Below are 14,517 nucleotides of genomic sequence, written 5' to 3'. Positions count from 1 at the left end.
AAAAAATAGGAGAATCCAAATTGCTTAGACAAAACTCGGTGGTTGTCAAAGACTCGAAGAGTGATAAATATTAAATAATAAGTGACATTGACAATGACAAGCATGTGGCCATCTTGGATACGTTCAACTAAACGACAAAAATATTTAACTGCTTAAACTACAGTAACGGTCTTTTAACTTTAACATTTGTACTTTCGATAAAAATTAATTAATGGTTTTTGTCAAGAGCAATTTTTATAAACTGTTCTCACAATTTAAAAACCGCCCGAAATTATACCGAAAACAGCGAGTTGCTTTTTTCGATACGGGAAAAACGTTACTATTAAAATAATTGGGTATAGTGGGTTTAGCGTTTTTAGTGTGTATGTTTAGTGTATATTTATGTTCTTGTTTAATCGTTTAAATGCTCGTCTCTAGTTGTGATGGTCGTGGTGAAAAAGTAACGTTGACGATCTTATTTTCGCTCACGTCGAGCCTCATGAAACGCTGTGATTTGTTTTTCTAGTGTCAGAAATACTTCTTTATGTAGTTACATTTATATTATGATTTTATATTTAATAAACTATATTTTGTTATTGTATCCGATTTTATAAAACTGCAATCAATTTTAGAACGTCATTCGTACAACTTTAAAAAATAATTTAAGCTGTTATCCCGCGCGAAATGATTAAAAGAAAAGCCAAAGAGAATCGCGCATGGAACGACAATAGGAGCTTTTTGTTAATTGGATTTTTAACTTCAGGACTATAATATTTACATTACAAACAAGTAATAAATAAATATTCTTTGTACTAGTGTATTAATTACTAGCTTGCCATTTCTTTTGCCTTTTTCGACCGGACTAAAAGATATTCCTTAACAGTTGTATTTTTAAACTTTTGAATGCGCGACCCCTTTTCAAGTCAAGTAATTCGGGCCACATAAATCGTAGTGACGATGTTAAGATTTACACTGATATTTTAGAATATAAATTAAAAAGTAAGAGCTACCGAGAGTTATTAAAATATAGGTATACATTTAACTACACTCGGTAGTTATTGTCGAAGAGATTTCTCTTGAATAAATAATATGTATCTTGCTTTTTCAAATGTTCGTTTAGTATTCTTAATTGTTTGGTTTAAAACGTCTATTTGTTCTACGTTTCACTTTTATTAAAATTAAAATTTTACTTTTTCTTGAGATCATGGAGGAATATCAATTATTTTATACATTTTTTTGTTATTGTTACGAGCAATGATGTTCTAGTAAACAGTTATGTTATTAACGCGCAAAAAGTGAAGACTAGAAAACGTCCTAATTGCGACGTTTGCCTTTAGTCGTTTTACGTAGTAATACGTTATAATACATCATAATTACGTTGTAATACGTTTTGCGTAATAAAAACATCTAGTTATCCCTTACCTATTGTTTACTTATTTATCAAGCTATCCTTTTTTACTTATAACGAAATGTAAAATAAACGTCCCCGGCGCGGCACACTTCTTTCTGTTGTTTAGCATGGGTATAACATATTTGTTTATTAGAATATCATTGGGTACGAGTAATAGAATTAAATAAAATAAATATTTAAATGCTCAGACAATGATTTATTGATAATGTAATGTAGTATATTATATTCAACACCGATAGTATAAGCGCAGTTAGTTTGCGGAGGGAGAGGGTGCACGGCGCTCAGGGGAGGCGCCTGGCGAGGATCCACGGCGACCATGGTTGGGACTCTTCAGTCGTACCATCGTGTCGAGGTGGCGGAACCTGTTGATTATATAATTGAAATATAATTAAACGCCTATGACTTGTTGCTCAATAGGCACAATGGATGAAAGATCGGTACCTACTAATAAAGACAGATTAAGACTGAAAAACCAGCTGTTATTTGTAGTTTTATGATAATCCGATCTTAGAACCTAGTATAATCATAACTATATCGTAATGATTATACTGGGTTCTAAATGCTCCATATGGATCACATTAAAATTTACTGTTTGAAATGGAGTAAAATTAGGATGACTTTCCAGGGATCGAATAACTTCATTGACCAAACTTAGATATTAAGCTTGTACAATATGTCCATCAGTATATTTAGGATTCCATGTAAGTATTTTAAAGCTCATCACTTAACTTTTCATCACAGAGAAATTCTCAGATGCAGTTTGACATAGATGCAATTTTTTTTCTAATAACATAAGTATTTACCTCAGGGGCAAATCATTGGCGTCATGGTCAACGCTTTGAAAGAAGAAAGCGAGTGGCCAGCTTATCCAGGATGATTGTTTTCTGTAAAAAAATGTCATTATTATTAAAGACTAACATTAAATATTGAATGTAACAACACACGCAATAGCGTGAGCGAGTTTTTTTTAACTTTAAGTAAAATAAAATCTCGTACTTTGTTAAAAGTTTTCCAAATGCTTTGCATAGAAACTTACTTAAGTTAGGATGCAATTCAGTTGCAAGCGAAAAGAACTTTTATCTTAAAATATAAATAAGTTTCTTATTTTTAGTCATAGGAACGTACATAGCTGGCGGCAATATCCCGAAACTACTTTAAACCAGTAGTATACTTCTGTAGTTTTTATTTTGAAAAAACTTAACTTCGTATAAGTTTTATACAATATGCTATTTATCGGCTATATGAACGTATATTAAATACATTAATCGAATAAAATATTTTTATGACATACAACAATTACTCAAATGTTCAAAGATATAAATATATTTCGAGAAATATATTACATTAGAAATTTAGTTTAGTTTTTGATATTTTGCGCTACTTACGGTGTAGATGGCACAAGTTGAATAGAACCAGCTTCAGAGGGCGTGTCGGGAGAAGCAGGCGCTACGGATGGCGGAGTGCCGGGGCTGGTAGGTATGGGTGGCGGAGTCTTGTTAATGGCCGGGTTGTAGATCTTCGGGTCGCTAACCATGCGGACGAAGAACGAGCGCTTGTGGGCTAGAGCAGCGCGATGGCGACGAGCCCTTTCTTCGTTCAAATCCTGTATAATAATTTAAAAATTAATAGGACTATCTTATATAGAATACCTATGTAACATGTTTTATATACATATTTATTATCACACAAATTACCCTCTCTTTGTCCGGTCCTTCTAACAATTCTGTAGCGAAGTCAGTAATGGTATCCCATGCATACTCTGAAAATGAAATTAGTTTGTTGAAAAAATGAGTATTATTTTTAAATAAAAATTAATGTATTATATGGAAACTTTAATGAGAGTTAAAATAGTTATTGTACAAAACGTTACCAATATCTTCACGCGTGGCGTGTTGATAAACAACACAAAAACGAATCACATATTTATCGCGGACAGAAGCTGGGACCATGTGGATCTTTCCGGAGGCGTTCATAGTACTTAATAATTTCTTGTTCAATTCGTCGACCGCTTCATGATTTTCATCAGGACTTCCCAGAAGCCGAAAGCAAACCAATCCCAACTAAAATAATATATGATGGGTCAATTTTGTGCAAAACATACTTATTTATTTCAAAAATAAATAACAAACCTTCACTTGGTTAACCACTTCGAACCTTGAGTCCTTCCTAACTAACTGTTCAAAATACTTCGCAAGTTCGCAGTGTCGTCGGACGTATTTCTGCAAACCGCTTATTCCGTAACTTCGCAACATGAACCACAACTTGAGCGATCTAAACCGTCGGCTCAATGGTATACCCCAGTGGCGATAATCAATGGCAGTGTGATCGTAGCAGTGTTGCAAATACAATGGATCCACTACAAGAGCTGATGTCAGTAGGTATTTATTCGTTACCCACAGCAAGGAACAATCAAATGCAGTAAGCATTAGTTTATTCGGATTAGTGTTGAATGAATCTGCATATTCGATTCCTGCCAGATGATATTTATGTTCAGGACAGAGGAATGAGCTACCCGCATACGCGGCGTCGACGTGAAGCCACACAGAAGGAAATTTCCTGACCACTGGTCCTATTTCAGGTAAGTTGTCGAAGGAACAACAGGATGTGGTGCCTAGTGTAGTCGCTACGAAAAACGGTACTAAACCGGCTTCTTCATCTTCTTCCATGGCCTTGAAATTAAAAAAAATAGGATAATTATTACATATTAAGTTTTTAATTCATCTTAGTACAAGACTCATTATTTGATGTATTTTTTTTATAAATCCAGTAACAATCAAAACAACAAAGTTGGAAATGCTTGGAACGAGACTTTGAAAAAGTTTGTATTTATGCGAAAGCAAGTATAAATATATAAATCGTCTCTACATTTACTTAAATAATACGATCATCATTATTAACAATAGAGTAATTTAGATTATACGGTAAAAGGATTCGTTTCAAAATTTAATTTATAAGAATAATAGATATTATTATCTTATCGTCTTTGTTAGACAAAAGTCAATTTTGATTCTAAACGGGTTTTATTTAAATTGCTTCTTTCATAAGAGGGTTGAATGATGAATTTTCAGTATTCGTGGCATAGAAATTGGCGCGAAATGCGGCATATTGCCTCTCGGCTCGCCACGTATTTCCGGCATTCACGGGCGATTCATTAAACGACCAGCGCGGAGCGAAGCGACGATGGGCGGGCGGTGTCTAGATATGACGAGGTTCGTTTCTTCAATTAAGGCCCGATTATCAGAACCTCATCACAGTCTGCTTACTTCGTTATTTTATTACTCTATAACTTTATACTATTATATAAAATTATCTTATAAGTTATGGTGCCGAAAACATTCACTTTAAAAATTATACCTATTTTATTTTTAAATGTTATTAACAAAGCTTGCTTCAACTATTTTTTACACATCCTATGTAATATTAATCACGTATCCAATATTTATCATTCATTTGCTACTTTATGAATTTATTTCTACAATGAAATAAAGTACTTATAAGTATACTATTATACATTATACCGACATAATGTCGTTTAATAATATTTTTATAAAGTATACTTACATCTTTTAAAGTTTCGCCTCTTAAGGAACCGTGCTCGTCAGGTTGTAAGATGCGAAGTTTAACGAAGCTAATCATAGCGGCCTTTTCGACGCAAGAGTGGGCCTCTTTCGAACAATAAGCGATTAGCTTGGACAGCAAGAGACCCTCATCGACGGTGGGAAATTGATGCTTCAACCGTTTGATACCGGCAGCCCTCGCGGCGAGCATTGACACAAGGACGCACTCGCTAGCTGACCCCTACGATAAATTAATTTATGTAGATAGCGAATTTAATTTATGTAAGTCATTTTTTTAGATTAAGAATTATCTATCTATATCTATATAACTCATAACATGTTATATTATAAAAAAATCTGCTTGGAAGGTTGCAAAGGACCAAGCTATGTGAAATATGTAGCCCGAAGATATCCTCATGTTATGGAGAAGGTTTTAATACTTTGCAAAATATTATGTGGATAAAAATGTTATATAATTTCATCTGACAGGTTTGATTGCAATGATTTATTTCATCATAGAAGACGAGATAAATTAATGAAATTGCTTGATTTGAACAGTCTTCAGTTAAGATCTAGATTTTAAAGTAATGGGGCCAATTTAATTATTTGATAAAAAATTTGAAATTGTTAGTGAATATGTAAATAATCTTTTATAAGTAACTTTTAACGATTTTCAATTAATCTATAAGCAATTAAAAATTATAAACATAAACATATATACACAAATTACAAAGTTTTAGTTGTAGCGTATTTATTATTAAGGCTTACCTCAATTACGCCACCGCCTTTACTGCCTTCTTCGAAGGGCAGAAAAGCTGGAGGTAATCCAATGGCTTTACCTTTAATATAAAAACATTTCAAATAATTAGCGTCTAGTTTCATATTCAATAGATTATCTGATAGTAAGTGAACTTAAATTGTACGCTGAAATGGTTTAAATACATTTTAGTCGTCAAGTATGTGACATATAAGTAAGATGCATTTGTACAAGGGATATGACTTACAGAATAAACCTCATTAACCCTTCAATTTGTGCTGGTGTAAAAAATACTGCTAAATTGGTAACGTCACATATGCGACCCTCGAGTAAATACATATTAATAAATTATGAGGATTATATACATATGTGGTATATTTGTATAAAAACTATTTTGATTAAAATTTTGAAGATTTATGAATGAAACAATAAAAATAACTATCATAAAATCGGGAATGATGGCTTGCCTCAACTACCCATTAATACATAATATATTCTTTTGTTGGAAAGTAATATATCTTTATACGTTATTTACAATGAATTCGATTATTTAAAATTGTATATCTATTTGTTTATCTAATTGTAACAGAAAAAAGTTAATCATTAAATAGGTATTCATTAAAATGATACATAGATAGTGAAATATATTTAGGTAATTATTAATCTATCCTTATATTATGAATGCGAAATTAACTCTGTGTATATCTATCTATTGCTATGTCTGTCTGTCTATTGCTATGTCAAGCCACTTAACAAAATTTAATAAAATTTGGTATGAAGTAATCTTGTCAAACCCAAATGACGACCAAAACCTAAAATGCGAGTGAAGTCCTGGGCGCCAACTAGTTAAGTAAAAAAACAGGAAAATTTAAATCATACTAAAGTTGTATCATACCGAAATATATTCCAAATACAGTATAGAACATCAATCAGAAGTAACACCACACCCATTCATGTCAGACTATTACCAGCTCTACTTACCCATCCAATCTAACATAATAACTTCCAATTCTGTGCAAGCTGGACTGGCCGCCTGAAATAAAAAAAAAAATGTTAATACATATATTAATATGTATTTACTTTAATTCTATAATAACTCGAACTTATTTGTAATAGGTAGAGTACTTTTTACATATTATACATAACAAGACTTGCTCAGTTGTAAGTCAGTTAATTATTATGACATAGTTATTCGGCATAGATCCTACTAATACATAGTCATTTGGCATTCAATCGAAGAAAATATATACTAATCAAAGTCATGGTTAGACAGAAAATTTTACTACTTTTTATTCATTTGATTGACATTCATAACAGTAAACACAAAAAGTTACTGTTCACGTGCGGTGCACGCTAAGGATGAATTGCAAGAAGATAAAGTATTGCTTATCCTCTACTTTCGCTAATAAATGAAAGGTTTGGAGTTTTCGGTTAAAAATGTGGCAGAATATCATCCAACACCTGCAGTTTTTCACAGGTTGAATATATATCTTCGCGATGTTATCCTCTATCGCTGGACAGGACATATAAACACAACTTAAAACTTACTCAAGTTTGAACCCACAATTACCGGTTGTGTTCTGGCCAACGAGCTAGTCAAAGAATTTAAGTAGATTAAAAATATAACTGAAATAAAGTTAAATGCACAAAGTTAGCTGTTATTTATACGAATATGTAGTAGGAAGGGTCAGGGCCATCAATAGTTCCTCTTTTGGCACACTGTACTGCTTTAAGGTCTATTTTTACGTTTTTTCTTTTCAAGTATCGAATACGACTTATTATTGTGTATACAAGCATTCGATATTATTAATATTGGATGGTTTTATTATTTTATTATTATTATACATTAGGAATGTATCAACATCTTGATTACTAATATATAAATGTAATTTCAAGCGGTGCTTGGACTGTAGCTTCAACTTACAGGCCATCATCAGTTATTTAAAACTACGATTGCAGAACAATCAATATCATTGCATGTCTTGATGTTAGTACTTAGGAAATAAAATACTTTGCGTTTGAATATTAGTATTACTTATAGAAAATATTTAAATGGTTATATACATAGAATTTTTAAATACGTAATGAATATTTAGGTTTCTTTTTTATTTATAAACAAAGCATGTCCTAAAAATATATACTTATTAGGCTGAATCTTTTAACTTAACCTCTGAAGGGCTCTCGAATTTTGTAAAGAGAAATTGGCTTATAAAAAATTTCTACTTCAAAAGAGGATACAGAAGATGTTAAGTGTTAATGCGAACGAAACTAGGAAATACCATTAGGTTTCCATTTTTAATTTTTATTGTAATTTTATGAAATGCTAGAAAAAATATGTTTCTTTAGAATTTAGGCGTTCTTTATAAGTAGCAATCCTCTTCAAACTTTGATTTTTCCCGCAAAAAGGTTATGATTTAATCGGTGAATGTATGTAAGTTTTAAGATGTAAACGAGGAAGGTTAGTAGATATTATTTGTAATTTCTTTTTTCAAAATTGCTGAACAATGACCTTGTTTTATTCAAAAAATTTATTTTTGTACGCTTACATGGATAACGCTAGAAATTTCCGCAATTCATGGTTAATCCATATTCAGACAAATATGTTAATTCCCTTGGGCGTTTAATATAGATTGAATAAAATGGTAAACACGATTCACAACACTCATTGGATGTGTAGTCACGAGTGATGTGTAACATCTGACGTTCCACTTCGGTAGTTAGCAACAACAACATTATAATATCCTTTTGGAATCTGAAAGAGGATTGGCACCATGACGAATAACAGGATAATTTGTAGGGTAGCCATTAGGCTAGTCTAGCTCGGTGGCTAGAACACATGAGTCACAGTTATTGTAGGTTCAAAGTTGAGTAAGTTTTAATATGTGTTTGTATGTCCTACTCAGCTACAGAGAAACACATCGCGAAGATATTTATCGTGTAAAAAACCTACAAGTGTTGGATTGAGACCTGAGATGGCCTAGTGGTTAGAATGCGTGCATCTTAACCGATAATTGCGAGTTCAAACCCAGGTAAGCACCACTATATATATATCACTATAAAATATCGTGAGGAAACCTGCATGTGTCTAATTTCATCGAAATTCTGCCACATGTGCATTCCACTAACCCGCATTGGAACAGCGTGGTGGATGGAATATGTTCCAAACACTCACCTAAATGGAATCGAAATTTACAGGCTATTACTTTACTACTTTACAAGAGTTGGATAATTAATAATAATTAATTACTAAAGTAAGTACTCGCAATATGATACTAACAGTTATTAAAACGAAATATTTATATTTTGATATTTCTGCGCTTCTAAAGTATTTTTAATTAAACTACTATCTTTAATAACTATTTTCCTTATATGTATTGTAAATTTTCGAAATAAAGCGAAATTTTATTTTGATCGGAAAACTCCAAAGCTTCATATGATCCCGATATGTATATGACCGGTGCCTTATAGAATTGTATTGTATTCAAATGACATGTAACGAAAAAATTCTTTCGATGCAAAAGATCAAATAAAACTGGCTGTAACATTAAAGTTGGACTTAGCAGGTGTAAATTATACAAATATGAATCTTTAAGCTGCGGAAAATTTTTGATCTAATTTTTACAGCAAAATAAAGACTCGAATCAATTTTCTTGTACAATTCATATTTCTCATTTATGATAGACCAACGTCTCTTAACTCTTAACTTTTTAAGATTAAATGTACAAACATGCAGGGCCGTAGCCAGGATTTCATTTCAGGGGGGGTTCGAGCTCCAGAAATAAAAAGCACCACGTTTATTTTAAAATGAGCATAAATATATCAAAACTTTACATAATTTATAGAAATTTATTTAAAAGACAACCGACGACTTTTTAGACTATATAGGGGGCAAGCGAGCGGGGGGCACACCTGATGGAAAGTGATTACCATCGCACATAGACATCTTCAACACTGGGGGGCTTGCGTGCGTGGCGGGCCTTTAAGGCCTTTTTACTCCTTTTTTAAGGTTCCCAAATCGTATCGGTCCGGAAAAACCGCCGGCGAAAGCGGGTTCCACAGAGTGATTGTGCGAGATAAAAATGTCTTAAAAATCGTGCTGATGTGGATTTTCGAACATCAAGGTGGTGCGGGTGAAACTTTGAATTTTGAAGAGATATCCGAAGGTGAAATTCGGCAACCGGGATTAATGATAAAGATGCAGAGTGATCGAACATCTCTACGCAAAACGAAAGGATCAAGCAGGTCGGAAAGAGTTTGATCGTCGATAATTCGAGCCGCTCTCCATAGGATACGGTCAAATGGAAGGAGCTGGTACTGAGAAGCACCCACACAAGGGCTAGAGCAGTATTACATGTGGGGAAGAATTTACGCTAAATTACTATAATCTTAGGCGATGGCCAACGTGAAATACTCTCTTGTCTTGCTGAGCACATCGAGCTTTTTTTATGCCAATTTGGTTTTGTGTTTTAATTTACTGCGGATCTGAACGAGGCTCGAAATATCCACGCCAAGTTTTCTGGTACTAGCTTAGGCGGCTATTGGAATGTTCTGAAATCGTGGAAATACGGCAAAACGTAATTTTCTAGCGGTTAAAGCGCAAATTTACGTCTTTTTGGGGTTAAAGTGTACTAATTTTAGCCGGCCCCAGCCCGAGACTTTAACTAAAGACACGATTTCAGACACAATTCCGGTTTTCTTCGACGTTTTCCGGAGAAATATTAGCCCAGCGGGTGTATCAGGTTTCTACGGTGCTCTCGTCTGCATAGCAGTGAATGTTAGAGATTTGCAACAAATCATCGATATTAAAAAAAAAGAGTAGGTAATAGAACGCAGGCTTGTGGAACACGAGCATTGAAGAATTTTATATCAGAGCATGCACCATAGATAACGACTTTAATGCTCCGATCTGCCAAAAAGGTGGTAATCCAATTGCATAATTTTCCGGGAAGCCCGTAGGAAGGGAGCTACGAAATATGTTCTTTGTGCCATACGCAATCGAAAGCTTTCGCTATGTTCAAAATGCCTCACGCTTGCTCTTAACAGCTTACGCCTATCTGTGAGTAAGGTAAACTAGAAGATCACCGGCTGAACGACCCAGACGGTACCGTAGAAGCTGCCAGTTTATAATTGACTCCACTTGAAAATCAAAGAGGTGATCTTTATAGGCCTAAAATTGGAGGTGTCTGAGCGATTTCCCTATTTAGGGCAGGAACGGATGCACCAAATCAATATTCCAGGAGTTCAGCTGCTTACCGACTACCAGTCGGCGATTATTCGGCAGAGTGCCGACTATCCAGTTTCTATCTTTATATATATTCTCAATAAAATATATACAGAATGAATAGGAAATTTTACAATCTGTCTTACACATTTCAAAATGTAATGGCACTCTGAAAAGTTTTATCCTCTTCAGTATCTAAAATTACTAAAATGACATTATGACTTAAAAAAATAGTATCCTAATAAAATGTAAACTATATGATTATTATTGCCTCTAGTCCTTACGTAAAATAATTAATTTTGTTTATATTTACTGTTGTATCTAGTCTTAGGGTTAGACGGCCTAATTTTTGGATAAACCAATAAATACTTACGTTTTTTTGTTTAATTAGCGCAAAATATGTTTTTGATAGTACAATAACCTCGACTTTTCTTGACTTAGCAAAACATTTCGGAGGGGGTTTGAACCCCCACAACCCTCCCCCTGCCTACGGCCATGCAAACATGCAAAGCTGGGGCGAGTCATATAAATGTCATTATATTTAATACTACAAATATGTACGCTTTGCTATACTGATATCGTTAATTGCACATTACATTCAAAGACAGATCGATAGCAAACAATGTTAGATTAAAATAATAATAGCCGATATTAGGGTCGAATTCAAGAATACAATAATTCATTAATTTTTATTTCAAGTTTTGATAATTCTGTTTTCTTTGACAATGCAAGTAGGTGCCGGTTTTAATAATCAACTTTTTTTCTATGTTATTCTTATTATTTAATCATAATTAAATTACATATAATTTTAATTGATAGATATTAACCTACGATACTTTCGAGTACTTTGTATAATGATTTTGTCAAAAAATAAATAATACGTTTTATTAAATACACATGTTTCACCCCATACATGCAGGTTTTGGCGTAACTTAAATTGGCGACTAAGGAGGTGGTTTATATTTATTACGGCGCCAAATACTGCAGGACAGTTTCGGGTCTAGGAGGTCATTTTGGCTCTGATATGTATTTTTTTAAACTATGTTTTAGAGCCAAGATGGCCCACGGGTTAGAAAACGGATCTTAACCGATGATTGCGAGTTTAAACCAAGGCAAGCCTCATTGAATTTTCATGCATAATATTTGTGAAATAGAAAACCGCGGAGAAACTTGCATGGGTATAATTTCAATGAAATTCTGTGTATATAACTAACCCTAATTGAATATTAATTAGATCCCTATTTCACTATCTATTCAAAGGGAGAGGAACCGTTAGCCCACTATCTTTGTTACTATCATATGAAAATAGGCGTAGTCAAAATAGTGTAGTACTATTTTTTCCTCTGTTTCTCTCTCAATTTTTTTGTTCGAAAATATACTAAAAAATAAATACTTATATCGGACACAAGCCACTTTGATATTCTTTTCTCAAATTACGATTATGGTCAAATTTCGATCACTGTGCAAACACTATTAGTAAAGAGCTTTTTAATTCAAATATATTCAAATAAAGCAAATCCCTAGATTATGAAGAGAATTCGTATAAAAATATTTTGAGAAAGTTTGAACAATTTGTAAAATTAAAACGAGAGCTTGGACTTTCGAACTATAAAATACTTTGTTCTTGCTCCTCGGTTGATCAGTGAGAAGACGAAGAAGTCATATCGATTATAATATTATACATTGATAAAGATAATCGACTTTTAAAATCGTTTCGTGACTAGATATTTAAATGCTTAAGTATAAAATAGAATTATCTTAGTTCGAAGTTACAACTTTTATACATATTTCCAAAGAAAAATTGAGAATTTAGCACCACGACATTAAACTCGATTAATTTCTGTTAAAAGACCACTAAAAAACGAATGTGCTTTCTTAATTTGAAGACATGTGTTAGTTATTGGAAAAAAGGTCTTTTAAACTACACAAATAAAAATAATTAAATATAAGTTCTTTTTGGTTTCGATATATTTAATTTTTTTATTAAATTCGTAATACAAGTTTCTGATGAAAAACTGAAATCTACAAAAAAATATATTTGGCATATATTTTTTTATTTTAGAAAAAATACTTTTCTTTACTTTTTTATGATATTCAAATTTTATCATTTCCCATTTACGGATTCAAGATGTAACTTTTTTTTGTCAAATTTTGTTTGTAACAAATAAACTTATATTGGAAAATAACCACAGCAATTACATTTTTTTACATACATTTTTAAATATATCATTTTAAATCCTATTTAATTCTTGAAATATTCATACTAATTTTATCTTAAGTGTAATATTAATAAATAAAAGGATAACTATGTAACGCTATGCGAAATTATATTTCAGTGGAAGAGTTGATAACACGTGGTATTTGTTATATGACCAAAACGCACGTTTGTATTACAATAGAGTTTAATTTTAAGTGAAAGAATAATTGGAAAGGTATAGTTTTCAAAATTAAAGGGGTCACAAAACAATAATAATCTATAAATGTTAACCTCATAACTATGAAAATGATCGGCATAGCAAGAATACTAAATAAAAAAATATTTTCCATAATTTACGTTATTAAATTTAACACAGACTTATCAATTAATTGCGTTTAAGAGCATGTTAAGTTTTTAATGAAAGTAATGATTCTTAAATTATATTTTAAATTGTGAGCTTTACGATACCTACTTGTTTTCTTTTTTTTTATAAGTTTAATTGTTTTTTTCCTTAAACTTAAATCAGCATAAATAAAAAATTAACTTTATATCTCTGGGTTTAAAATTTAACTATGTTTTTGTTGCAATTATTTAAAACGAAATATGAAATTATAATTACCCAAGAGAATCCTATACAGCCAATTCCCGCCGACAGCATGTCACCAAGAATAGAGGGGTAGGCATTACCCGCCGGAAAGTAAGCGTGGAAATGGGGATGTTGCCAGTGAGTTACACCGGGCATAATTTTGCTTTCTATATCACCCATTACATCGTCCCAAGGCTCAGGGTGCATAGGAGCCTCCGATGGAAGTGCACCTCGTAGATATCCCGGTTCCACAGATGGGGTCACGCGCCTCTTCCGCAACGTATTCATATACGTACAAATATAATCAACCATTTCTTTACCCCGTACACGAAACTCGTCTACATCCATTGTTGCTGTTTAAAGTCGCCTGTGTTTGTTTGAAGAGTGACTTTATAAAAATAATAGTTCAGGCATAAAGTCCAGGATGTGGTCTCAACGGCGCGGCGTCCTCTGGCAGACTCGACCACCAAGCGGCAGCACTTCTTTGGTCGAGAGGCGGGCGGCGCGCGGGGAACGGACGCGTATGTTAAGCGCTACGACTCTCAGGGTGAGGATACACTAAGCTAAAGTTTTATTTTATTCTCAGCGGTATATAATTTCCACATACATTAAAAATTATTTTCATTTCATTTTTATTTAATGAAATGCTTTCAATTAATTAATTTGTTTTATAATTATGTATTCGTCAAACGTAAGTGATTAATCGAAATGTCAACAGATAAATAGTAATGAGATTCTTCGCAATAAACTTTTACTTAAATAAAGTACATGAAATAATTCGGTTTTGAAATAGTATAATTTAACGTCGC

General features: G+C 32.9%; 1 protein-coding gene across 1 annotated transcript; it reads right to left on the bottom strand.

Moving 5' to 3' along the window:
- Positions 1-1,571: 1,571 nt before the first annotated feature.
- On the bottom strand, positions 1,572-14,151 carry LOC124533633 (tyrosine decarboxylase). Its single transcript, XM_047109036.1, has 10 exons — positions 13,742-14,151; positions 6,686-6,737; positions 5,716-5,786; positions 4,952-5,188; positions 3,520-4,059; positions 3,261-3,450; positions 3,085-3,149; positions 2,776-2,993; positions 2,194-2,274; positions 1,572-1,752 (listed from the first exon to the last, which is right to left on the bottom strand). Exons 1-10 carry the CDS (start codon positions 14,054-14,056, stop codon positions 1,641-1,643), a joined length of 1,881 nt encoding a protein of 626 aa, XP_046964992.1. The 5' UTR covers positions 14,057-14,151; the 3' UTR covers positions 1,572-1,640.
- Between the last annotated feature and the right edge of the window lie 366 nt (positions 14,152-14,517).

Source organism: Vanessa cardui, chromosome 11 (genome assembly GCF_905220365.1).
Source record: "Vanessa cardui chromosome 11, ilVanCard2.1, whole genome shotgun sequence".
Lineage (NCBI taxonomy): Eukaryota > Metazoa > Arthropoda > Insecta > Lepidoptera > Nymphalidae > Vanessa > Vanessa cardui.
Note: the sequence above shows the minus strand (reverse complement) of the source record. Positions and strands in the feature narration are given on the sequence as shown.

Excerpts from the sequence above, each read along its gene's own strand:
- LOC124533633 (XM_047109036.1), bottom strand. The coding sequence starts at position 14,056 with ATGGATGTAGACGAGTTTCGTGTACGGGGTAAAGAAATGGTTGATTAT. Across the intron at positions 4,060-4,951 it reads GAGGCGAAACTTTAAAAGAT|GCCATGGAAGAAGATGAAGA; the intron begins GTAAGTATACTT and ends TTTAATTTCAAG. Across the intron at positions 2,275-2,775 it reads CAACTTGTGCCATCTACACC|AAAACAATCATCCTGGATAA; the intron begins GTAAGTAGCGCA and ends ATTTTTTTACAG.